Source organism: Lagopus leucura, unplaced genomic scaffold (assembly GCF_019238085.1).
Source record: "Lagopus leucura isolate 7727_CA_CO unplaced genomic scaffold, USGS_WTPT01 Super-Scaffold_100157, whole genome shotgun sequence".
Lineage (NCBI taxonomy): Eukaryota > Metazoa > Chordata > Aves > Galliformes > Phasianidae > Lagopus > Lagopus leucura.
In genome coordinates, this window is record NW_024962334.1 from 8,340,190 (window position 1) to 8,367,293 (window position 27,104).

Sequence of the window (27,104 nt, forward strand, 5' to 3'; positions counted from 1 at the left end):
TCTGGGCAGTAAATCAAAAAACTTCTGAATCTTTTCTGACTCAGAATCTTCCTGAATGAAAAGATTTCCTGATCTAAAAAGTAACAAAAAATGAACCCCACAGATTTTAACCTACTAAAGAATTTTTTTTGGTCTTTTTTTGCCATTAATATGAGGATTTCATACCCTTTTTTTCTAAAAAGCATACGCTATATATAGATTGACAGTATGCAAGCAAAAATTCTTCCATGTAGCTGTGGAGCAACACTTAGTATGTCAGACAGACTCTAAAGGAGTTTTTAAAGACAATTGCCTCTCCTCTTAGAGAGTAAGGTGCCTTGGTAGACATTCTTGTTCATGATGCAGGTATGAAAACATGCTGTTTGGAAAAACTCCTAAGCATCATTCAAGGTGTCTTTCAAAACTAAGAGATCTTTTTTCAGTTCTCAACTAGTAAGGTATGTAATTGAGTTTATAGGGATCAGATTTGAAGTCTGTGGCATGCTGTAGAATAACTTGTCCAGCTGGTGACCTGTTATGAGTGGTGTCCCCCAGGAGTCAGTACTGGGGCCCATTTGTTTAATATCTTTACTGATGACCTAGATGAGGGGATTGAGTGTACTCAGTAAGTTTGCAGATGACACCAAGTTGGGAGGTGGTGTCGATCTGCCTGAGGGTAGGGAGGCCATTCAGATGGATCTGGATAGGCTGGATGGCTGGGCTGAAGTGAGTGGGATGAGGTTCAACAAGGCCAAGTGCCGGGTCCTGCACTTTGGCCACAATAACCTATGCAGTGCGATAGGCTTGGGGCTGAGTGGCTGGATGGGTGTGAAGAGGAAAGGGACCTGGGAGTGATGGTTGATGCTCAGCTGAACAGGTGGCCAGAGGAGGGCCAGTGCCAGAGCAGGGAGGTAATCGTCCCCCTGTACTCAGCTCTGGTGAGGCTGCACCTCGGGTGCTGTGCTCAGTTTTGGGCCCCTCACTACAAGAAGTACGTCAAGGCACGGCACTGTGTCCAGAGAAGGGCAACGAAACTGGTAATGGATCTGGAGCACAAGTCTTATGAGGAGCAGCTTAGGGAGCTGAAATTGTTTAGTCTGGAGAAGAGGAGGCAGGGGGAACCTTATCACACTCTACTACTTCCTAAAGGAAGGTTGTGATGAGAAGGGGTTTGGTCTCTTCTCCCAGGCAACAAACAGGACCAGAAGAAATGGCTGCAAGTTGTGCCAGGGGACATTTGGGCTAGATATAAGGAAAAACGTTTTCTCTCAATGAGGCACTGGAATGGCCTTCCAGTGAGGTGGTGGAGTTGCCATCCCTGGTGGTGTTCAAGGGGCGTCTGGATGAGGAGCTGCGAAATATGGTTTAGTAGCTTAGTGGGTAGTAATGGTGATAGGAGGACAGTTGGACTAGATGATCTTGTAGGACCTTTCCAACCTTGTAATTCTATGATTCTATTACTTTTCTTTATTAAATGGTATGCCATCTGTAACCTATCTCTTATATATGGGGAAAAAAAGGTACAAATCAATAATATTAGGTCCACATAATGAAATTTTATCTACAGACTTTTCTTGTTTTTTTTTTTTTTTTTTTTTTTTTTTTTGTGTAGTTTTCTTTTTCTTACAATGGAAGATTGTGCTTGTAAGCACTGACATACTGAAAAACTGTATCAACAAAATCTTCTAAATCTATATGAACAAAATACGAGCTACATGTCTAATATATGTACAGTTGAGGACAGAAATAGTTTAAATGTGTTTCCTGTAAGTCATTATATTATGTCCACCTCCATTCCTTCCTGGATCTTCCAACTGGAAGAATCATTTGAGTGTGAATTTGCTTCAGGCTGAATGAAATAGATTAATGTAGGCTGCCCATCCAAACAACGTAAAGAAACCTAACACTATTTGCCAAGGAGACTAGGAAGACTCCTCAGGCACTCACACACTTGTGGGCGAGTAACCTCCAACAATTGCCCACTAGCAAACATCTGGGAAGAACTAATATTTGCAGTCAACAGAGCTGTTTACAAAATAAACATCTTATCAGGCAGCCTTACTTTTGTGTTCTGCTGTATTGCCGCTTGTCTCTTGGGATAGCAGCACTTGATTTCACATGCATCAAAGGCTTTTTGCTCCCCATTTAACAAAAAAGCATGCTACTTTTGATGCACATAACATATGCATTAGTGGCAGGGCTGGCAGCACATCTTATGGCTCTGCTGGATACTAAATTTTATCTCTGGAAAGCAAAACTTTAATTTCAATAAATATTTAAAAATAAATGTTTCTTTTATATCCAGTCCCACAAGGCTCATTCTTTCTAATATGAGCCTTACAATCCTGTATATGCATTTTCAGTGGGTCCTACCTTTTCGTTATGTTATTCACTTCTCTTTTTGTAGTAATTGACCAATTATTCTCAGCTATTACAGAATGTAAGAAGCAGACAATATTTCTAGAGACTGTGGTGCTGAGTGTGGTATCCTAACAAATCAAGCCTGACTGCAGAAATGAGGCACTATTAATGTCCTGTCAACACTCGTCATAGACCCCCCTGAATGTCATTACAGACCACAGTTATGCAGTATTCTCTCATATCAATTTTGGATATATATTTTTTTCTGATCATACCAAAAAGCATTTGGATGTTCTTGTGATTATTTTGGGAAGTACGTTACTTTCTGATCCTTCATGCATCCTGCTGAACCACTGTGTGTTCACATTCAATGAGTTATACTCCTAGGAATGAGGACTGTCTCAGTAAACCTCAAAACCAAAATTCCCTGCCTTCAAAACGTTGATGTTATATTACCCATGATGTTATATTATCCAGTGTGCTGTCAACTCGATTGCAGAAACATTGGCTGTCTCTTCTGACTTGATTATCATACGGTTGAGTCAGTCTGATGCTAAAGGTTGAAGTCTGTTGAAATTTTGCTAAAGAAAGCTTAATGAGATTCTAAGATAGGAAAACTCCTGTCTTTTCATTTTTTAAAAAACGTAGCAAATCTGGAATTCCCAGAGGATCAGTTATTATGCTTTCAGAAATTCTCCTTTTCTTTGTACGTTGCTCTAACCACATCTTTCATATAGAACAAAGAAGTCTTACCTACTTGGTATATTTGTTATGTTTTACAGCTTTTTTACTGACCACTCAAGCATATTCAGCAGTATGTGATTTCATTATTCCTAGATTTTTCAAGTTGTGTTATTACTATCTTTTTTATACTTATGCACATTTTTAAAGAGAAAATCAAGTTGTTTTCTATCTCTAGATAGTTGTGCTAAATGCGTGTTAGTCTTCATCACCTGCATGTTAGTTACACAGGCTAAATTTTATAAGAAAGTAAATTTCTGCGCTGAGAAGATTCTCTTTTGCTTAGAGGAATTTGGCATGGTTCCGTGGGGAGTCATCAATTGTGCGTTTTTACTTTGCTAGTGAAAGATGCTGCCTCTAAGCTGCCATTTAACACTAACTGCCAAACATTGCCAGTCCTGGAAAAGTGTAGTAGAGCCATGTCGTGTTTTCTCCCTTGATTCAAAGCAGACAAATCCTACCTCTAAGAATGTCAGTTGTGCATTTCTCGTAGACATCCCCACATTCGGGATAATAAATAGTTCCTTGTCTGCTTTCATCCTCATTGAATTAAAGCTAATGACTGGCTTTTCTTCCCCACTTGTCATAATCTTTACTATATCTGTTTTCCTGCACTGTCTGATATTCCTGGCATCATAGTCCATGCCCTACCTGCCTTGTGAGCAGGGAAGGTTGAGCCATGGACCCTTCCCACATCGTAAAGCTCTGGACTTCCTTTGCCGCTGTGATGTGACAACTTACAGTGCAACTTCTGTTCCTCAAATTTAGTGATTTGTTAAAATTCATTCACAAAATTCATTCATATTATCTCAGCATTAGGAACATGTGCAATATTTTTTTCTTTAGATGCTACTTATTTTTGAGATCACAGTAGAAAATAATTTTCAGGGCAGTAGTCATGCAATTAATATGTTCAGCTGCTTTGACTGCTTTCCACTGGATATGGTGTTCATCACTCATCAAATCTTGTAATCAGAGGTGACCTAATTTTGCATCCTCATTTATTCTTCCCTCAGCGGTATTACAGTACTAATTCAGACAGTCTGTAAGACAGAAGTGACAGTGATGAATAATAAACAAAAATAGTCAGCCTCCTGAAAAATGTCCTTTCTCTAAAAATATGTGTTTCCTGTTTTCAGTTTTTCAAAACAAAACACTCTGAGGACCCAGGTTGTAATGCAAAGAATGCAAATGAAGTTCAAGTTTCTATGGGTAAATGAGATTTTGTGAAGAGTCTTTATGACACGATGGGTTATCGTAAGGACTCAAGTATTGAGGAGCTTTTCCTATACAAAAGAACCTATCAGTCGTGTTCCTTCTTAGCAATAGTTTTAGCTTTATAATTAATAGTAAAAAGATTAAGAACTATGTTTTCTAGTTAGTCCAGCAGTGCAGTTTCAAGTTCCCAATAAGAAAATTGTAGTGAATTTATATTCGATAAGATCCCTGGGGAGTCGGTTGTGTAGGTGTGATACAAATGGAAAAAACAGCTCTCTGGAGAGCAATGTGAAGAAAGGAACAAAGAGAAACCTTTCTGCCAGGCTGAGGGCTTTGCTGCTGGCTGCGTGGTGGCATTGTTAGAAGGAAATGCACCTGCTCGAACATTTTCTTCAGCTAGAAGCAGACGGGGCTGTTGAATGCTCTAATTGCTGGTAGGCATGAAAGGATTGCCTAGAAGATTGCTTCTGAGGCTGTCCTTTGATGTTTCATGTGATTTGGAAGTGAAGATTTCTTTTTCTTTATCAATCTTGCTAATAGTTGAGAATAAAATGTCTCCTCTCAGCTTTCATTCCAGAAGGTATCACGACACATTCGGTCCGATTAGTGGTAACATGGGCCAAAAGGCTCCTTTTATCTTTGGAAAAGATTTGTAAAACACAAACATAGTCATCGCAGACCGCATTCATAAAATCCTATTAGGTGCACGTTCAGTTCATTGCAGAGGTCTCTTTGGGCAAGAAAAATACTTTGCTTTGAACACTGGGTTTCTCAAATTTCAAACACTAGGAAGCTAGCAATTTTTGGATGCCATCTTTTTACATCAGTTATGAATCTCAAATTGCAATTAGAGCAGGTGGTGGTTTGGTTTTTTTTCCTGTTCCAGCTATGGCAATTTACAAACATAATTCCAATACAAAATCCAACTTTTGTCTTATTTTTTTCAGCAAAATTTGAAATACACTGAGGTTTGGTGTTTTGGGGATCCTTCTGACTTTTACAAAATATAAGGCATGACTAATGAGCTATAATTATAGCTACAAACAGTACAACGTGATATTTTAATCACTTTGTTTACTGGAATTTGCAATTCAGTAGGGTAACAAAAAAAAAAAAAAAGTGTGATTAATTAATAAACTTTACTTTGTTCATAAGAAATGCCCAGGTGAAAGAAATGATGACACATTTGTTTAACTCATGTAAGCTATCACTAAGACTTTTCTTTTCTTTTGACAAAGTATTGCCAGGATGCATTGAATTATTAGAATCCTTTAAAATACGTAGCTTTTCTCAGTAGAACAATATTTCTTGATTTGTTCCATTTAGCTCTCAGAGGTAACATTGAATTCTATTTCAGATCCACCACTTTCAAGGTTCGGGGGTGCATAGTGTGTGTCTTTCGAGAAGCAATGCATAAAAAAACCTGCATGCCTGTTTAATGTGAGTCAGAAATACATGAAATACATTGCATACATCCTTTAAAGGTAAATTTTTTTCCAAGCATGTCATTATCATGGCGGCCCCTGTGTCTCACAAGGTGGCCCAGCCCAGCCCTGAGACACAGGGAAGGCAAAGTGCGTTGCTGACAACTCATGTGACCCTATGCTTAATTTGTGAGGAAATCGCATCAGTTTTCAAAGGTGGAAATTTGGAAAGACATTGTGTGCAGAAACATGCTGCCAAATTCAATGCATGTCAAGGAACATAAAGATAAAATAGTGAAACTGAAAGTAGTCTTGTCATCTCAACAAAATATTTAAAAAAGAAAAGAATTAAATTGCAAATGGACTCTGTTATAAAAGTTAGTTATGTGGTAGCAAAAAAAAAAAAACATTTCCTGATGGTGAATTTATAAAGCAGTGTATGGAAAGCATGGCAGATGTGTGTCCTGATTAAAAAAATAAAAACAGTAAATTGTTTTTTCTGAAATCAGTATGTCTCACCAGACTGTATCCAGGTGAACCGGAGAAATAGGAAAATCTATTTAAAAAAATTTGGAGAGTGAAGCTGCTAACTTCAAATTTTATGCTTTGGTGATAGATGAAAATACTGATGCTACTGATACTAATCAACTTGCTATTTTCATTAGAGATACTGGTAATGAATATAATGTCACTGTAGAAATGGCTTCTTTAGTGCTATTGGAAGACTGAACTAAATCTATGATATGTACAAAGCAGAAAAAAAATACTTTAGAGCTATTTTCTTTAACCTCTGTCAGCATATCAGGTATAGCTACTGATGGTGCCCCAGCAATGGTTTGATGAAAAATCACTGCATCAGACATCAAGAAAATGTATGCATGAAAGCTTTAGAAATGGATAATGTCATGTAAGTCGTCATCAAAGCTATGAATTTCATAATGTCCAAGAAACTGAATCATCACCAATTCAAGGAACTCATTAGAAGTATGGATAATGATTATTAGGTCATCATTTAATTTTCTGAAGGAAGGTGCCTAAGTCAGGATAAAATGCTAAAAAGGCTTTGCAATGTGAAATCAAATCCTTTAAAGAATCAAAAGGAAAATTTGTGCCAGAACGTGAAGATGAAAAATGGCTCCCAGATTTAGCATTTCTGGTGGATTTGACTACTTATTTACATGAGTTAAACATGTGTCTTCAAGGTGAAAATCAGCTTATCTGTTCTGTGTTTCAGATAATAACAGAGTTTGAAATGAAACTTCCAATTATGGCAAGCTCAAGTGATGGCAAATAATTTCATGCATTTTAACTCACTGGTTGAGGACAGTCCTGTGAGCAGTGAAAAACGTGCAGCTTTGCTTTTCATTTTGATAAAGAAATTTGAGAATGCATTTCATTATTTCAGAAAAATGTATATATCTTTTTATACATATATTTCAGAAAAATATATATATCTTTTTATACATATATATATATATTTGTGACTCCATTTTTGGTTGACATAAATACATTACCTGCAAATTTTCACGTGGAACGTATAGAGTTGCAATCAGACATTCCACACAAAGAAAAAATTTGGTCATGTATCTTTACCTGACTTTCATAAAGCCCTATCTCACCAGAGAAAAGTATCTCTCACTTCACAGTCACACCTTATTCGTGTCATCACTTTTGGCAGTATGTACATTTGTGAACAGTTATTGTCAAGTGCGAAGCACAAAAAGAGTAATATTTCATCAGAAATCTTTGATGAGCACGTTGAGAACTCATTAGGAGTGGTAACCACTGCCATTGGGCCAGCCTGATGCACTAGTTTCACAGAAACAAGGTCAAACATCCCACTAGTTTTATGGTTTTGTTGCTCTCTTTTTTTGATGTTTTAATGGAAATATATTTAAAAAATACATAAAAAATAAGTTTTCTTACTTACATATATTAAGTTTATTATATATTTTATATGTGACCCACGGCAATTCCTGTTCACTCAGTGTGACCCAGGCAAGCCTGAAAGCTGGACAGCCTTTTTTTCATCTGTTTTGGGAATTGAATTTTAAAATGCTGAGGCACATCTGTCTTGATCTTTTTAATGGCTTTTTGAGTCAATTCTCTACAGTGTTAGTGTCCAAAGCCATTCAACTTCTATTGAATTTTGTCGTGGTCAGTGTAAACTACCAGTTTCCCAACTTTCTTTTTGAGGACAGAGGATATGTATTTTGTCCTGTGGTGTAAGTAAGCAGTATATTTACATGCCTGCAATTGTGGCCTCCAATTTTGATTTTGCTCTGAGACAATAAAAGATATGCCTGGAACTTTATTTACTTGGCAAGAGGTCAGTCAGTTTTATTTTTATCCATGGAATCAAGCGTTTATCAGATTTCTGTATGAATCATGCAGCGTGTTATGGAGCAACTGCACTAGTGTTTCATTTTATGTCTTTATTTCAAAGTTCTGATGGGTTCTAGAGTCCTAGTGTATTGTAAGCCCAGACAAGGGTGTTTTTTCTCCCCAGAACTCCAAATTGAACGTACATATTTTTGTACATATGTTAGCATGCATCTATGTTTGATCTGCCAATTCTCATGCTTTCATTAAGTAAGTAAATGTGAATATTCTGTCTTAAGGGTTATATGTAAGCCACCTAGAAATAGGGATGACTCATTCATTTTGATGTGGCTGTGGTTTTGTGGTCACATACAGGGAGAAATAGGGTGTACTTGGGCATATCCTCCCAGGCAATTTTGCAGACCTCGCTTTGATAGGGACCAGCTTTGCATGGGCTGTTTTCTTAGGTTTCTTCTAATTTAGCCTTGTGAAAAAGGGCGTAGAGTAACCACAGGTTTTATGTTGGGCAGCCGTACAGTTATGTCTGTTTATACTCCTCTTGGTGGGTATTGGTGACATCGCTTAAATCTGGTCTCTGCACGCTATTTCATTTGTGTGTGAAGTGTTCAGGACCGCAGCAGAAACTGTACTTTAAAAAAGGAGGAGGAAATTAAATGTGTAAGATTGAACTGATACAGTTTGAGAGTGTGGTTCATGCAGACAAAAACCCAGGAAATTCAAAGCTCAGCCTGAGCCGTAGTCCATCAATCAAACTATTGTGGGAGAATAGTGCTGATAATCATAAAAACACACAAAGATGTGAGATATAATAGTGCAAGTCTTAACAAACCTGACCTGTAACTGTATTCTGAATGAATGTTTTTGTACTTAATTTCCTGAGGGATGTATTAACATCAGTGAATAGGAGAGGAACACTTTTTGTGGAAGCTCAAGTAATTGATGGGGAAGCTTTCAAAGCAAAAAATAGTCACCCCATAGATTTGTCTACCAGCAAAAGCTTAGTGGTGTAATTGCATAGGATATTCTGCAATGTCTTATTCTGGTACTGATGCTTGTAAAGAAACAAACAATCAATTACTTCTTAAAGGAAATGTTATAAAAGCAGTCTCTTCAGTGAGATACAGATTCTCTTCTGTTGATTTTGGTAGTGTCAGGGACTAAAACCTTAGATGCTGAAGTGCTATGACATGTGTGCCCAAGTCAGAGCACGACTAATTGCCAATTTAAAGAAAGATAGTTTGCAAATTAATTATGTTCTGGGTGAAACACAAAGTGTTTTTCATTCCTCATGAAACCCTGTAAGAACAAGATTAAGATTAAATAGTATGAACTCAGTTACTTTGTATTTGAAAGTAAGCTGGATTCTGAACTGAGTCGGTATTTCCTTGAGATGGATTGTCTGATGTGTGAATTGATTTGTGGGTTAAGCAAGCTACAGGAGATGATGTTACTGAATACCAAAGGTGCTGGAAAAAATCTTCAAGGCAAGGGTGTATTTTCAGGAAACTTTTTACTACCACTAGTCAAATGGGTCTGAAATGCATTTTAGGTATAGAATTTGGTATTTCCTTCATAATGATCTTGCATAACTATTTCATACTACGCATAACACTGTTCAATTAAACAGTTGAAATTGAAGGTTGCAATAGGCAGACCAATTAAGAAAGAAAACTTCAGGCTCCAACCTTGATATAGCTGCTACCTCGTTCTGTTGCAGTCTGGAGGAACTGTCTGGTCCTTGTGACCAGGGGTAATGTGAAGGAGACTCGTGTCTCTTTCTTGATACAGAAGAGTTTGGGATTCCTGCTATGCTTTTGTTTAATGAGTGTTACATAATACTCTGTGCACTTAGAGAATTGGATTGTATCAGCTTAGCTCTCTTTATGAGCTGCTCCAAATAGAATAAAGGAGACGGTAATTATAATAATGGAAGGAAAAAAAGGAATATTAATAAATATTCATTGTGTATGTGAAATTTGTTTTTCTGTAATCTACTATTTTTATCTGGCCTACCTTCTCAATTGTTTTTTTTTTTCCTGATAGCCTTTTTTTTTCCCCTTTTGTCTCACTGTCTGCGTAGGACTGGCTCCTCACATCTGTAATCTCCTAATAGAAACTGTGGCTCTGTACTTGGAGGCAGATGATAAAAGCAGCACCAAGACAGCAAATGCACTGCTGCTGTCCTTGCTTGACATTTTGCACTGCATGCTGATGTACACAACAAACATTGTGCGCCAGACTTTGCAGGTATGGAGTTCATTTCCTGGGGGTGATAACCATCTTAAACATTTTTTTAGATACCTTCTCGTAATGCTATTGGTGAATTTACCACTACTCTCATTTCATTACATTTTTAGTTTGGTGGAAAGGGAAAAGCGTGTATTTTCAGCTGCTTGCCCCTATGTGTGTATTTGCCTGGCTAGAAAATTCATTTTAGCCCCACTGTGCTGGGAAAACAGGTCTTAGCTGCATGTTCCATGTCTGTACTCCACAAACAGCCTAATGCAACGTTTTCTCAGTGATAGTTCAAAATCTTTTCCTTCACTTCATGTTAAAAGAAATAAATTACTCCACAAAAAGCAGTTCCTTTTCATTATGAATCAGATGTGATTATTGTGCTTGAAGAGTATGTAACCTCTGCATGTGCATCGACATGCTTACATTGCTAGTGTTTTAACTTTCCCTTTGAACCACTGCAAAATGTGGCATTAATAGGGCTTCTCCCAGTGAAGTCTTCCTCTTCCTTAAAAATGGAGCACAAAAAGATACTAATCAAAGAAATTGCATGTAACACTTCTAACAACAAAACAGGAAGAATATTTTGTCCTTTTTCAGATATGATGCTAAACTGGCAATGATTGCTTTGTTTTTAAGTGATCCACCAAATTGCTGTAGTTCATCAGCTGGAAGCAACTGCTGTATTTGGGCTATAAACAGTACTTTAAAAATTCATTTTCCACTAAAGAACAGAGAATGCTCTTACATCCAGTATATCTGGAGGACAGAGATTCAGAAGATTCAGCAGCCAGGTTGTACTGTGTATCAGAGCTGGGCCTTCTTATACCTGTGGGGGTTTTTTAAGGAAGTTTAAAGTATGAAGTAAGAATTGAAAATTGAACTTTTTTTTCTGCATAGATTTAAATAATCAGCTGTAATCAAACAGATATTTCATTAAGAATGTTTTTGTTGTTAAAAAAACATACTTCAGATCTGATGGTACAATACCTTGGCTTTTTCAAGTCCTCTAGCAGCAGGCTCTGTAATGGGTTTCACATCTAAGAATCACTTTGCAAATCAAATTTTGTAAGCTAATTGCTGATTGTCATATTGTTAGCAACAGTCTATGTAATCATAGAGAGCCAAGCTCTGTACTTGTGCTCTGTGCAAGTGTTGAGGCCAATTATACTGGAGGGCACATGAGGAGAGAGAACCTTGTACACAGTTCGGTAATATTAGTGAAACTCATTACTTTTATTTAGATACATTAATTCTAACTTAAATCTATGCATTCATTGCCACACTTGATTCTGATTTTACATGAATACATCAGTTGGTTGATAAACCCCCAGCTCCAGTTTTGTACAACTTCAGTCAAAGTAATCTGGTTTGCTTTGGAAGACTAATGGATAAGAAGCAGCTGGCACTGTGAAGTATAGCTCTGCCCTGTACCCCTGTGAAATTATCTTTAAGGTGAGGTCCCTTGCCCTGACATAGTGGTCTCAGTGGTAGTCATCACCGGGTTCCTGTGGGTTCTACAGCTACCTTAGTATGCAAGCCCTGCTGAATGATGGCAATTAGTTGCTATTTACCATGCATCTGCAGCATATTCCCTTATCTCTGTGTCACTTAATCGATCACAGTAATGGTAACAAATGTTCTTTGTTTTCAAGGGAATCTTCTGCATAAGATACCTGCTAGAATGGCACCAGGGAATCAAGTTTTCTCATAATACCATTACTGAGGCCTTAAGCTGACATGTGCAGATGATGCCACTGTTGTCCACCTGAATCTTTATTGTTGTTTTTTTTATATGTAAAGTGATGGCCTTATCCAACTGGATAGACAAAACGTGAGAGCACACTTCCTTCCCATTTCACTACTTTGTGCTGGATGGTGCTGATAACTATATCTGGCTTCATTCAAGACTTTGTCCTCTGTAGTCCAAGTATATGTATTATAATAGAATAGTACTAAGGTTTGGATTAATTTGGATGTCTGTTTCTGGAGCAGTTTTGTCATATTGTGTTCCACAGCTGATCCAAAGTAGCTGCATTTGAGAAGTAAACTTGCTGTTTAGTGACTTAGTGTAGGTTTAAGTGTGGTGTGCATCCTTTATATACATTTATACCTTTATATATATACATAGAGTATAATTCCTCCAGTGTGTGTTATTTATTCTCTTTTCAAAGACACTGAGTACATACCACTTGAAGCAGTCAGATATCCCTGATGGAGGACGTATTACTTCCGATTCAAACACTGAACAGAAAAATCTGTTTTAAATTTTGCTGAGTGAAGGCAGCTTACTTGGCTTTCTTGATTACTATAAACACTCATTTTTTTATTTCTTCTGTGCACTATGTCTATTTGCCCTGCTTGGACTTTTGCAGTGTGGTGAGTCTCAGTGAGGGACATACCAATGTGTCTTATTACTGAGAAATGGCTCTTTGGGGCTCCTTTATTTCTGAACTCTTCCTGAAAGAAAGGCATTGTGTGTTCAACTCATCAAAATAAACAGTGCAGCTCTAGCAGTAATGTCTCCTGTCTCTGGGGATCTGCTCTTGTGCTCACTTAACCAAACAAAAATCCTTGGTTATTATACCTGGGTGAAGGCTTAAGGATTGCACTTTAAATGAAACGCAATACAAAATGAATTTTAAATGTGTCCTCTAGATAAAATGCTTAAGTTTTCCTCTAGCAGCTATACTCTGCGGGGTCACAATCCAAAGCTGCTGCAAGATGGTGGAGTTAAATGAAAAACCTTGCAAGAAGACCTTGCTGGTACCCTGGGGCACAGACGGATCATACTAGCACTGCCTGGGATGGCAGCCTGTTTCAGTGAAGGGGAATACAATGATCGGTATTCCAAGAAGTAACAGGTCTTATCACACTTCCAGATTTTATTATTCCCATTTCTAAAATAATTTAAACTATTTATGTATTGTGAATATTTCAGGATGCAAAGCAAGTCAGAAGGGCAAAGGTGGACATAGCTGCTGAGAATCATAACCTCTCAGTTATCTTGGTTTTCTTCTTTTGAGTTGTGCTTAAAATTATTTCTAATAATAGAAGAAAAAAAAATGAGTGAACTTTCTTATTAAGATAGATTTGTTGAAATGGAATAGAAATACATAAAACATTTACGGCTTTAGAAGTATCTTTTGAGTATACAGTTCATATCATTTAGCTGAGTAAATGTCATGTAGGTGGATATGTTCAGCCTGTGGCAGTGTGAGTCGCTTTTGTTTGTGCTTAGTGTTGCAGACACAGGGAGTATATAGTTTTCCTTCAAACTTTTATTCAAATATTGACCACCTCATCAACCTGATTTGTTTCTCATAGCTGAACAGTCACTGAGGGTATTTTGTTGTTTTTTTTTCCCCTCATCTTATTAAGGCACAGAAATCCGGCACAGGAGGGGACACGCAGGCTGCTGAAGATCTTCTGCTTATCAATAAACCCCTGACGGACCTAATTAGCCTGCTTATTCAACTGGTGAGAATTTACTTGTTTGGAAGCCTATTGGAATGTCGCTGAAGTTGGAATTACTCAACTGAATTCAGCATCTTAGAGCTGTGTTTGACAGGTTTTTTTGCTGTTTTTGAGCTTCTACCTAACATAAGACAAAGACTCTTACAGTTTTTGCAGGATTTACAGGCCACAAGTGACATCTGCCCAAACCTAGAACTGGGCCAAGGGCAGGCTCCAGATTCTTGGGTGTGATGAACATGTGTATGCAAATTGTAGCCCAAAGAATGGACTAATGTACAGAGAAAGGATTATATTCAAAATTACCAAAGCAACTACAACTACCAGTAGAACTGTCATTAAACTCAAAATTATCTTGCATCGAGTGATCACTTTTAATATTATTTTCTTGGGTTTGAGCTTCCTGTGTTTTTTTCAAGTGTTTAGTCTGATTCTAATGTGATTGTGAATGATTTAGGAGTGGGAATGATCCCTAGTGGCCTGTAATCACCTTTTAAGTCTGTTTAAAGTCCATTTTTTCCAGAGTTTGCTAGACATCAGAGTGCTGCACTGAAATCTCTGCAGAAAGCTACAGCATCCCTGGTGCATCCCACCAGCTCAGACTCCATCATGCTGTGCCAGAGACTTGTGTTGGCTGCGCGTGTGATAGCTTAGAGCAGAGGAATGCTTCTTGAGTTGAGCAGGGCTTTTAGGGGCCTGGAATGCTACCTCTGCCTTTCACTCAACATAAAGCAAGGAAAATGGTGTGTGAGAATTTCCCAGTGGCATATCACACTATCATTTCTGTGTCATTTTTCTTAGAGGTATTTCAGATTCATTGTGTACTCTTCCATCCCCAGTCTTGGAACTGTTCCTTTCCACCTAAGTATAGGTTATATTGTGATATAAATACCTCTAGTGCTTTTCATACCTTTAGCATGATCCATCCTCTATTTTGGGGAAGAGTGTGGTACTTTTTTTTTTATTAACTTTTGCATTATGATGAATTTATTTTAATCAAGTGACTTTTTGGAAATGTTCACTGAATGACCTGAAACAAAGTGAGTGAATTTCAACTGCATAGCATTTAATCTTTTTCAACTCTTTTAATTTACTTTCTATTAATTTTTAATCACTATGTATGATAAATAGCAAGACTTATAAATAGTAAGACTTAAAAATGTAAGATAAATAGTAAGAGATGCAAACGCCCCTTTAAAACGAAGTTAGACATAAATTTAAATTACATTAACTCCCTAAAGAACAGAAAATTAGAGGCCAGGCTTAACTCAGCCTGTACCACCTGGAAGTATTTCTTTCCTTCTTTCTTCCTTTCTTTTTTTTTAAAGTTTGTAATTAAAGGATGGGATAATTGTACTCTTTGCATGTACTGATTAGATTCTGACTTGCCCCTGTATTTCAGAAGTGTGGCTGCAAATTATCACTAGGTTTTGCTTTGTTCTTTATTTCTACGTATTCCAGTATGTTGAAAATACTTATGTAAAATCTGCTTGTTTTAACATGAGGTGAAGAGAAAAGAGCATTGGTGCTTCTTCATTTCTTTGGTGTTAAGTTCTGTTAAAGATAATCTAAATGTGATTCCTTTTCATAGGAATAAATTCTTAGTGCACTGCTTTTGTAGTCTGTTTCTCCTGGTGCTTTTGCATACAGGTGCAAGGGCTAGTGAGAAAACTGTGTCATTGATTTAGAGCTACCCTCAATAGCTGCCACTGCAGGTGTTCTTATCATACCAGAGTATGGAAGATATGAAAAGTGTGTTTGCACGGTGAGAAGGAAGGAAATTGCTGATTTGTTTTAAATGCTAATTTATTATGATGTCTTTTTAAAATGCCATGTGCAGGGATTGAGTTTTGACTGCCTCTTTGCAGGGAAGCATCTGCTACCATTGAGCTGTGCTGACTCTGGAGAGAGAATAGCCATGCTTGGGGAATGTCGCAAGCTGATGTACACAGCTGATGGCTGGTGTACCATTACATCATTGACCCACACTCATCATGCAGTCCAATAAGTAGTTTATTCTTTAAGAAGAATACTGCATTAGGTGAATACTAACTTCTTGTTCTTCTACACACAGTTACTCCTTTATAACATACTGGTACCTGGTGCTTACAGTACCTTAACTATTCCCATCTCCAACCTAACTGTGACCACCTTCTTGTGTCTTGCTGCCAGCACAGTCATAAAGTCTCATGGACCTCTCAAGATGGCATACGGTCCCTGCCTCACCAACAGACCTGCCTGAGCTTAAAGTTCTGTGATGCTACCAAGAGTAGTGCTCTGTACTGAACTATGAGGTTCATGAAGTTATTTTGTTTTGAGGCATTTCATTCTTTGTGAGCTTCATTCCCAGGAGATAAAGTATGTCTTTAATTCTGAAATAACCATCACTTCAGTTTTTTTCCTCTAGTTTACTACTCCTACTCTTCTTACCATATTTATAGTTTCTTATGTCACCTTGAATAATTGCTATCTCTCACTGATATGCATATCCCTCAAGTAGATGATTGTTCCGTGCCCCATTGATTTGGCTATTTATTTATTTATTTTCTCGAAGATCTATTTATCTCTCTTAATAATCCCTCAAAAATCAATGGAGTTAAGCTTGAAAATGTCAAAAACTTGGAATCAATTTTTCCTTTCTGTAATTATGATTTAGGCTACCACATAGGGCATAAGAAGGCAAGTGTAGGAAACCTAGATTGCATGTAAATGAAACTTCAGGGTTGTTAAGAACGTGAAAGAAGAAATAATTACAAATTCTGTCATGCAGAAAACACTGCAGATATAGAGAATTCAATATTTAATCCCATGATCAGTCTGCCATTAATTGATCAATAAGAGGAAAATAAATTGACCATTTAGTCTTCGGCTTAGCAGCTTCTTGTTTAAAAGTTAATTAAACTTAGCTTTTTTGTCTAATGCTTCTCCGCTTGAACATAAATCTAATTTGATTATTATACTGAAACTTGCAGCAATTATGGAATACATAAAGTCCCTTCTACTATTTTTGCATAATGGTTATTCTGAAAGTTAAATGTTTGCTGATGTTTCAAATCACTTCAGCAGATTTTCAGAAACTATTTCAAACTTCATAATTAAAAAAAGGACAAACATTTACTTCTGAATGTTCGTTAGCTAATCTGATCAGCACAGCAGATGAATAGCATGGTATTCTTCATTACATGGGCTTCCATAACTCTTAGCAAACTGCAATATTTATGCTGCTAGTTTAGAGGGCTCGGATTATACATGATAGCTTCCTTTATGCTGACTGAGCTTTTCAGACAGCTGGAATGGCTGTACTACCTTGCCAGTACCTGTAAACTGGAGTTTTGTTTCTCTATAAATTTAGATCCTAGATGTAGGCCCTTAAATTTCTGAGCTTATTAGACTGCTGAGAGAGAACTTCTCTTGTCTTCTGGTAATAGGCTTCTGCATTATAGTGTAACTAGTAAAATTTTTAATTGGTTATTTTCTTCAGGATGTCTGGGTTTACTGCTGAATGACAAATTAATCATGTGCAAATATAAAGAGGACAAATACAGAACCTCGGTGTACATAATGAATGAGATGATCTTTTCTAGGTCACAGAATCACAGAATGGCCAGGGTTGGAAGAATCATGAATCTCCAACCCTCCTGCCACATGCAGGGCCACCAACCTCCCCATTTAATACCAGACCAGGCTGCCCAGGGCCCATCCAACCTGGCCTTGAACACCTCCAGGGACGGGGCATCCACAACCTCTCTGAGCAACTGTTCCAGTACGTCACTATCTCATAGTAAAGAATTTCCCCCTGACATCCAACCTAAATCTTCCCTCCCTCAACTTGAAACCATTTCCCCTTGTCGTGCTAGGTCCATTCTTTTTCAGTGTTCCCCTGGCTCTAAGACTGAGTCTTGACTTAGGTTTCAGAGAATGTGAGAGATATTTGCCAATGAATAATGAAAATAACTGCAGAATAATAATCTTACAGGCTGTGAAGAATTTCATTTCGCATTTCTTAGGAATACAGACAGTTCTGTAGTTGGAGAGGGAAGACATAGCTTTATAATCTGTACTGCAAAATGCATTCACACAGTCATCAAATCTTTTGAGTTGGAAGGAACTCTCATCCAACTCCCTTATGGTGAACAGGAACACCTACAGCTACATCAGGTGCTCAGAGCCCTGTCCAGTTTGACCTTGAATGTCTCCAGGGATGGGGCATCCAGCACCTCTTCGGGCAACCTGCTCCACTGCCTCACCACCCTTATTGTAAAAAACTTTTCCCTTATATCTAGTCTAAATCTCCCCTCTTTTGTTTGAAACCATTTCCCCTTGTCCTGTCACTACAGACCACACTAAAGAGTCTGTCCCCTTCTTTCTTATAGCTCTTTCTCCTTCAGATACTGAAACATCACTCTCAGGTGTCCCAGAGCCTTCTCTTCTCCAGGCTGAACCTCAGCCTGTCCTCACAGGGGAAGTGTTCCATCCCTTGGATCATTTTGGTGGCCCTCCTCTGCATGCACACCAGCAGGTCCGTGTCTCTCCTGTACTGAGGACTCCACATCTGGATGCAGTACTCCAGGTGAGGCCTCACCAGCACAGAGCAGAGGGGCAGGATCACCTCCCTCGCCCTGCTGGCCACTCTTCTTTGAATGCAGCCTAGGATACAGTTGGCTTTCTGGGCTGTGAGGGCACATTGCTGGCTCATGTCCAGCTTGCCATCCACCAGTACCCCCAGGTCCTTTTTGGTGGGAGCTTAGCATTTTTCTTCAAGCTTCCTTAGGGTGCACTTGATCTCAGTGTTGATGTAACTAATGAAGATACTGAAGTGCACCAGTTCCAGATCTGAGCCTTGAAGGACACCACTTGACATTGGTCTCCATCCAGACATTGAGCCATTGGCCATCACTCTCTGGATATGATCGTACATCCAGTCCATCAGACTGCCCACCTATCAAATCCATTCCTTTCCATTTGGAGAGAAACATATTACAGGGAACCGTGTGAAAGGCCTTACTGAAGTACTGATAGATGATATCAGTGACCTTTCCTTCATTCAAACAAAGTAACACCATTATAAAATGGGATAAGGTTGGTCAGGCAGGACCTGCCCTTGGTCAAACCCATTATATCCCGTAATACCTCACTGTGATATTGCTGTGATTATATTTGAAATGTCTCTGGAATGTATTTGAAGAATTCTCTTCCACAAAGGCATCTTAACCAAACAATCAAAACAACAGAGGAAATAAGAATATATTGTTAAAAGAACAAAACTTAAGAATGGGAACTTAGTTTTTCAGCAGTTAGACTGGATTAATATGAACTGAAAATATACTGTTTTAAAAATTATTTTCCTTGAGGAATAGGACAAAAAATTTTGCCCCAAGCCAAAATATATTGCTTTAATTTTAAACTACGCATTTTTACTAATAAGAACAGTACAGTAGCAGATTTAGTAGTAGTGTTTTGCTTTTACATTTTGTTTGATGACTGTAGAATCATCTCCTCTGTAGTTCCCAGTGGTGATTCCTGTGCCACACTTTCTGTAATCTCATTCATGGTTCAACGAATATCTATCTCTTATTGTAATAAACTCACTTTGTGTTTAACCTCATTAATGCACTGAAATGGTGTCCCCTCTGGGTAATCCAGACAGTTTCATTGTAGCCCTAAAATTAGATGCTGTAACAACTGTAAGGGTGTGAAAACTGCCACTTCAGCCAAAAGGATCACACATTTCTTGTAGTTGTTTGCAATTCATGGACATACTGCAACTGGGCTCAAAATGAAGGTGTTTTTGACAACAAACTACAGAAGTATAGATGTATAATAATAAGAAACCTGCTTTTCAGCCCATTAATTATTAAGATACAGAGAGCAGGTTCCATTTAGAAAAGGAGTTTTATGTTATGAGCCCGTTAACAAGAGGTTATACGTTGGCCATAAAAATTAGGTAAAAGTAATACAAAATCTTCATTGTACAAAAATCTTGTCTTGAGGCATTATTTTAAAGTTTTGAACTGAAAAAACCCCAAACAAACCTACAGTTCTTAGCTGTAGAACGGCAAAAATGATGAGTTCAGTCATTCCTTAATTTATCTTAGGATGCTGAATGTTTTTTCAGGATGCACTCTAGCACAAAATATTAACAGCTTTATGGAGAAAGAGTAGTAGTATTTCTACCTTGCTGATTCTGAAATCCCCTCAAAGATAAAGCAAAAAAGAAATGAAAGCCAACTAGAGTTCATTCTTGTAATCATGAAATATTAGGGTGCAGATCTTTTCTCAAAGAGTTAGAACTCCAGTTTCTCATGCATTTCTGCTCCCCTCAGAGAATAAAAACTGAAGTAGATAGTGCCACAAAAAGCTAGAAATGCATTAGATTTGGAATATGCTTCCTATCAGAGAAGCTTCCTATGATATATCAAATTGAATTGATTAGAAAAATGAGAGCATTATTCCAGCTTATTAAGAGATGGACCAACCATCGATATTCTTTTATCTGGCATTATTATTCTAGCTTTTCTGTTCTATTAGGCATGCGATACCATTTGCTTGAAAGCTGAATTTTCATTCATTGCTTTACTATCTTTCTTTATTATACTTTCAGTCATTGCTTTTGTTCATGCCAACAATTTTCTTCAGATCCTCTGCTCTTTGTTACCCTTAATGAAAGCGCTAACACAGACTGGCAGCCAGTGTTACATTTCAGGGTACCAGCTTATAGCACAGCATTTGAATCACTACTTGTTACTACAAAAATAGTCTAATGGTAGGACTTATGAGCATGTATGCATAAGCATTTTTCTCTGTGTAAGTGCTTTGCTGAAGGACGGTTCTCTCCCTGCTTAATTATTGATGGGTTAGACTGTAGGTCAATGCTTCACAGCCACTCCAGAGTAAATCCCATCTTTTCTGATCCCAGATTGTTGTTATCTTCTTTCAAAACCTTTGCTGTGTTTTGCCCCACAATTTTCCAGGATGACAGCAACTTGCTCCCCAAACTGTAGGTAACAGAAGCTCAGAGGGTCTCTTGTGAAGCAGAAGAGCCTGAAATACAACAGAGGATGAAGGACATTGTTAGCATTTGTGAATGAATAGCATTATGCCACAGCTGGCAAACAGTGTGAACCCTGGAGTGATGCCGGTGGCTGGGTTTGGAGGATGATTGCTGACAGCTTGAAAACTTGTAAAGAGCGAGAATGTCTGATGCCAGGATATACTGGAAGGAGAGTTTTAGAGTCTTTCTTTCTCTTGTTCCCTTTTGAGGGAAAAAAGGCCAGCAACAACAATGGTAAAAGGTTGGGCATGCCAGGAGGAGGCAAGCAAAACCATTTTGTGTTTCTTCATGCAAGGTTCTGTAGGAGCAGTCCTCTGCAAAGACTGACACCTTTCTTTTCCTCAGTTTGATGTTTAGTGAATATCTCAGACAAAAGACCTTGGGAAAAATCTCACTTCCAAGTATGGCTACTGAGAATATAGATTATGCGTGGAATTTTGTGCTTATGGAAATCAGGAAGCTAGCCTACACTGCAGCACCAAGGCAAGGATGTAATCTGTGCAAATGTTCACTGTTTTTGATTTTAAAATTTGTCCTTTTTTCTTAATTATTCAACAAACCACACTTGAAAATTGAATATAGTTCATATTCTGTGGTTTCAGGAAGCTATTAGTTTACCTGCTTGGACTTACCCAATAACCAGTTGTGAGTTAGAGTGCCCCTTTCAAAAGGAATAAGACTGATACATTAAAGCAGTGTAGTTTTCCCATCATTTATCTAGTCAAATTTTTCTTCAGTGGAGGAAGTAAAAGTAAACTCAAAACCTCCAGTGAGATCAACAGAATTCTTTTTGGCTTGATAAGGACTGAAGATATAAATAGAGCTGTAAAGCTTGTTACTGTTTGTAGTTTTTCCCCCTTAGAAGCCTTCCTATTTATGTTGATGATATAATTCCGGATATTGGAAAAGAAGCAATCCAATGTGCATCACCTAGACAGAAATGAAGAGAAAACATACAGCAAAGATGTGAAAGAAATAGCTGCTGTGGTCCTGTCACTCGCATAGCACTAGGTCAAATAGAATGTGATATGTCTCGGGGCTATGTATTCAGAGCTTACATCTCAGTTCAGTCTATTTTAAACAGCCAGTTCTGTGAAGCTAATGGAAAGCAGATTTGAATTTGCATGCAGATCCCTGGGGATGTGCTGCTTGGGTATTTAAGGAGTATTCATCTGATGATATGTTTCCAGATTATTTAAAGTAACTGTATGGGTTTTCCTTAAAATGAAAAAATGGGGAAGTTCATACTTCAGTTTAAATAAGTAATCATTACTGGAATTGTTTGGGGATATTATATAAATGGTTGGACAGATTGTTTCCTTACCTTGTTGGTAAGGGTAGGCTGTAACCATATGGTAATATAGCTTCTTAGTGATTAGATCATGTTTTTGGAATTAAGAAATTGAGTAGGAGTAATAAAATGTTTTCACACTTCCATACCTTGTTGGTAAGAAAAGCAGTGGTACGTTTTGTTCTGTTTACAGATTGTGAGGCCGGAAAAGGCTGTTGTAATCATTTGGCCTACTATCTTTTATAACACAAGATGTAGGACTGTTCTATGTTAATTCTTCACTGTAGCAAAGAGATTTTAAAAAATTATTACTATTAAAAAAAAAAAAAATTATTGTGATATAAAAATTCTCTGCAATGGGGAATCTGTCTCAGCTCCAAGGAAATTGTTTCAGTGGCTAATTGCCTTTATTAAAGTAAGAAGGAATAAAAAGAAAATCAAATTATAATCTTCCCTCTAATCTCAATTGCTTTAGATAAGGTTTCGAGCCATCATCTCTTACCAGTCCTTTTCCATGCATAGAAATTAACCTATCCTCAGCCTTCTTTTCCTCACATGGAGGAAAAGAATATAATCATAGTGCCCTTCAACCCTCCCTTTAATAGGCTATGTAGATTGAGTTCCTTCAGTCTTAACCTGTTCAGTTTTCCAATTCAATCTATCACCCTCTTAACTGTTCCCATAATTTTTTCACTAGCTTTCTTGAACAGGGTGCACCAAAAGTAGGCATTTTGTTCCTGGTGTTATTCCTCCAGTGCCAAAACCAAGCATAATGTCATCTCTCTGCTTATGATTTCCAGACTGTTTGTTCAAGAAGGATATAAATGATTTTGACAGTGCTGTCATACTACCAGAAGGTCATTTAAAGATGACTAGTAACCATATCCCTGAATCTTTTCCATTATTTTGCATCCCAAGAGTTTCTCTGTCCCATTGCCAGGACCCGCTCCAGTGTCCACTCTTAAAGCAATACAGAAAAGCTAGAATTCAGAAAAGAGCTCAAAAAAAAAAAGAAAAAAATTCCATCTGCAAAATACACCTGCTAATGTGACTTCCTTAAACCCTTTGAATAACTAGGTGCTCTACCTCAACCAGAAGCTATAAACTTGGCTTAGAAATAATTAGATGAAGTTTTACAGTATGCATTATTCAGGAGATTAGATATCATGACTGTAATAATACTTTCTGATCTTACTGCTTCTATTTTAAAGCTAAATTTATGATCTGAAAATAAGAGAGTTGGGAGCAACCTTTTGAGTGCTTTTACGGTGTCGGTATAGATATTGCATTTGATATCATTATAACAAAGGCGCAGTTATACTGCTGCTTAAGAGCAGATATAATTTAATTATACTTTCATCACTTTAATACAGCTTAGTTTAATGGAATGTTGAGTCAATCAACTAGAAACGACTCTTTCTTGCCTCAGTGTTCATGTTAATACCCTTCTGTATTTTCAATGATACGCAATTTTTTGTGAAATTGGAATTTGATTTCTGTTTGTTCATTTTTAGCTTCCCAGTGAAGATACTGAAACATTTGAGAATGCCTCACGGTGCTTATCACTGCTGGTTCAACTCTACGGAGGCAACAGTCAGGAGAGCATGTCTCCAGAAAACATGGGCAGCTTCGCTGAAGTGCTGAAATCCAGAAAAGATACACGGCATCGGAAGGTTTTGTTGAGAATTATAAAGAGACTGGTGAGTCTGCTTCTAAGCATTTTGAAATTCCACGTTTTTCCAGGTTTTTCTTATCATTTGATATTTTTTTGGGACTGTTTGGGAGTATGAAAGAATTTTGAAAACAAAATATATGGAGTTGAATTCCATGTCTTTAAACTTCAGTTGATTTCTCTGGAGAAGGCTTCTGTTTTTAAATCCTCTTATGAAAAAAAAATCGTTGAGTTTTTCCTATTTCACTTCCCTCCTCAGCTATTGAATTAACTCATGTTATTTATGTATTTGTTTAGTACTTCGGCTTTATGAAGTACTGAAGCAGTTTCCTGAAAGCCTTCTGGAAGAGTCAGCTTTGTATCATTAAATAGCTGCTCAGAACTACAGGCTTTAATTTCATGATAAATAAAATGCTATTCTGTATTTGAAGTTCGTTTGTATGTAGATTGTTCTCACCAAGCATCCAGTTTCGCTCTGGAAAGCCCTATGTTTCCCTAGAAGAAGCACAAATATAGAAAACTGAAATTGGAATGACATTTAAAATTGGTAGTTTCTCTGGTTCAGGTTATCATCCTAAGAATTATTCATCTCCTTTATTTGCCCATGCTCTTCTAAAAAAAAAAAAATCTAACAAAAAAAGTTAAGACAATTCCTATTTATTTTTTCCTTTGCTTCTCCTTCTGCGTAATTGTTATGCTGGCTAGAAGAGTTGTGTTTGTTTGTTGGTTTTTTTTACTCTTCCTGTTTCTTTTCTTCAATAACAATTAAGAGGAAGAAGCAAAAAAAAGTGTGAGGAAAGGAAGGAGAAAGGAGGTTGTAATAAACATATCCAGATTATTTCCTATTAGCATAGCTACAGAGTGGTTGCATTTCCCTCCATTTTGGAGGCTGTGATTCAAAAGTTGATTCTGCACACAGGATGTTTAACATAGAAATGTCTATTGACTATCTTAAGAGAACAAAGCTATCCTATCACCTTTTGAATACTGGAAGTTCCTACGATTTTTTATTCTCTCAGCTGTATACCAGTGGTGCTGGTACTAGTTATTTATATCAGGCAGATTTTCTGTAATTACTTTAATGAGATCATAGGATTTCTTTTGAAAGCAAGGTTCATACATAATTTGATAGATTATTTAATAAATCGTACACTATTTCTCTAAACCTTAAAATGCCCTGTTCAAAGGAGATGATTATCTTGTCATAATCACAAAAGACACTGAAATATAATGATATCTACTTAACAAGGATTCAGCCCACATCATCTGTTCATGATGAATTTTAAAGCTTTGAATGTCATTTTTCAATTTTTTTTTCCATTAATTACCCATACCTGAGCAATATTTTAATAGGAGGATCCCTAAGTGCACCAGTTTCTATTCTTGCCTGTCAGTGCTTGTACCAAGCATTTTTTCAATATGTGATCACATTAACTTTGATATTAGAGACACAGGTATTGCTTACACAAGACAGGGATATTATAAAAAGAAGTTACTGTTTATGGTATAGCTGTCTTTATGGTATGTATTTCTTGTAATAGGAAAATGGCATAGTAGTAAGACCAGCTAGTCTTTGTCCAAGAGTTTCTTGTATCTCCAGAGGGCCAGCAGAGATGCATCTCCTAGCATCAGAACCTTCAGTTTAAAACCACATCAGAGAAATTCTCAGCATACAAGACTGCCTAACCTTGATGAAATGGAAATTTATATTTTTATGTTGTTTTAACTAACAGTATTTATGAGGTTTTGCCTCCAGTAAGCTTTTTGTGGACAAAGTTGATGTTGTTGTTTCTAACGTGATCATTTCTCATTTGTCAACTTGTCCAGCAAATTGACTGAGGAACAAAGTGAACTTCCTGCAGTGCTTTCTTCGCTGATTTTTGCCCTACAATTTTGTTATATTCATTTGTAAGCAGAAATACAGATTTAGGCCAGACTAGGTCAAGAAGAAATCTAAGTACAGTTACTTATTAATGCAAGGTACATGAACAGACCCTTTTTGTTTTTTTTCTGTTTGAGAACCTTTTTCTGGTTGTCAGCTAACACCTCCACATCATTTTCCTCTGCACAGTTTTGCAGTCACTCTGCCCTAAGCCAGTGTCACTGCATGGGATTATTGTGACCCTAGCACCCAGCACTTGGCCTTGTTGAATGCCATATGGCCGGACGGCACCCATTGATCTAGCCTATCCAGATCCCTGTAAAGCCTTCCTACCTTCAAGCAGTTCCTGCCTAACTTGTTGCCTGTAGACTCACTGAGGGTACACTTGATCCCCTCATCCAGTTGACTGATAAAAATGTTAAAATTGAATCCAGTACCCTGAGAAATACCACTACAGACTACAGACTGGCTATCAAACCAAACATAACTCCATTCACAGTGACCTAGTGGGCCTGGCCATCCTGCCAGCAAACCATGCACCTGTCCAAGGCATGAGAAACCATCAGCAGTTTCTTGAAGAGAAGTCTGTGGGAAACAGTACCAAATGTCTTGTTAAAGTCCATGCAAACAACATCCATAGCCTTTCCCTCATCCCCTAAGTTCATCATATTAGAAAGAGATCAGGTTAGTCAGGCATGACCTGTTTTTTGCAAACCCATGGTGAGTGAGTTCGCTACCTGATTGTCCTGGATGTGCCGTGTGATGGCAAATTAAGATGATCTGCTCCATGACCTTCCCTGGCACTGAGCTCAGGCAGGCAGCCTGTGATTCCTCAAATCCTCTTCCGTGCCCTTCTTGTAGATGGATGTTATGTTCTCTGTGCTCCAGCCAGCTGGGACCTCCTGGTGTAGCCAGGACTGCTGATACACTATTGGCATTGGTTTGGCAGTCGCTTCTGCCAGTAACTTCAGCACCCTTGGGTGGATTCCATTTGGCACTGTAGCTTGTGGATGTTGAAGAAATGATTTTATTGTAAAAAGAAATGATTAGAATTAAAAACAGAAAAAAATGTACTTTCAGCTAACTTTTTAAACTATGTAGGAAAGTATCATTGAAAAGCCTTAAAGAGGCAGCACTGGCCATCTTTATGTTTTTTACAATGAACTCGTAGCTTTCAAAGCTTTTGACTCTGTCAGGCCCTGATTAACCATTCTTTTTCAGGGATGTTCTCTCACTGGCGTTGATACAAAGGACAGAAACTGAATAAAATCACTGAGTCAAAGAAACAGGTGTTTTTTTTTCCTTCAACCCTTTTGCTAACTCTCCCATTCTGGTTTCTTCATCTTGAGTTAGACAATACTGCTCTTCAGATTTTTAGCGACATCTGTGTAACTGAACAGCAATGTCAGAAGAGTGGTCGTTTCATCTTTTAG

General features: G+C 37.7%; 1 protein-coding gene across 3 annotated transcripts in view; it reads left to right on the forward strand.

Moving 5' to 3' along the window:
• ULK4 (unc-51 like kinase 4) overlaps window positions 1-27,104 on the forward strand; it is a 211,960-nt gene that overhangs the window by 134,935 nt on the left and 49,921 nt on the right. For all 3 annotated transcript variants that reach the window (XM_042889032.1, XM_042889034.1, XM_042889033.1), the window contains 3 exons: window positions 10,147-10,313; window positions 13,683-13,781; window positions 23,632-23,817. In XM_042889032.1, coding sequence (XP_042744966.1) covers window positions 10,147-10,313; window positions 13,683-13,781; window positions 23,632-23,817 — 452 coding nt within the window. The remainder of the gene's footprint in view (window positions 1-10,146; window positions 10,314-13,682; window positions 13,782-23,631; window positions 23,818-27,104) is intronic.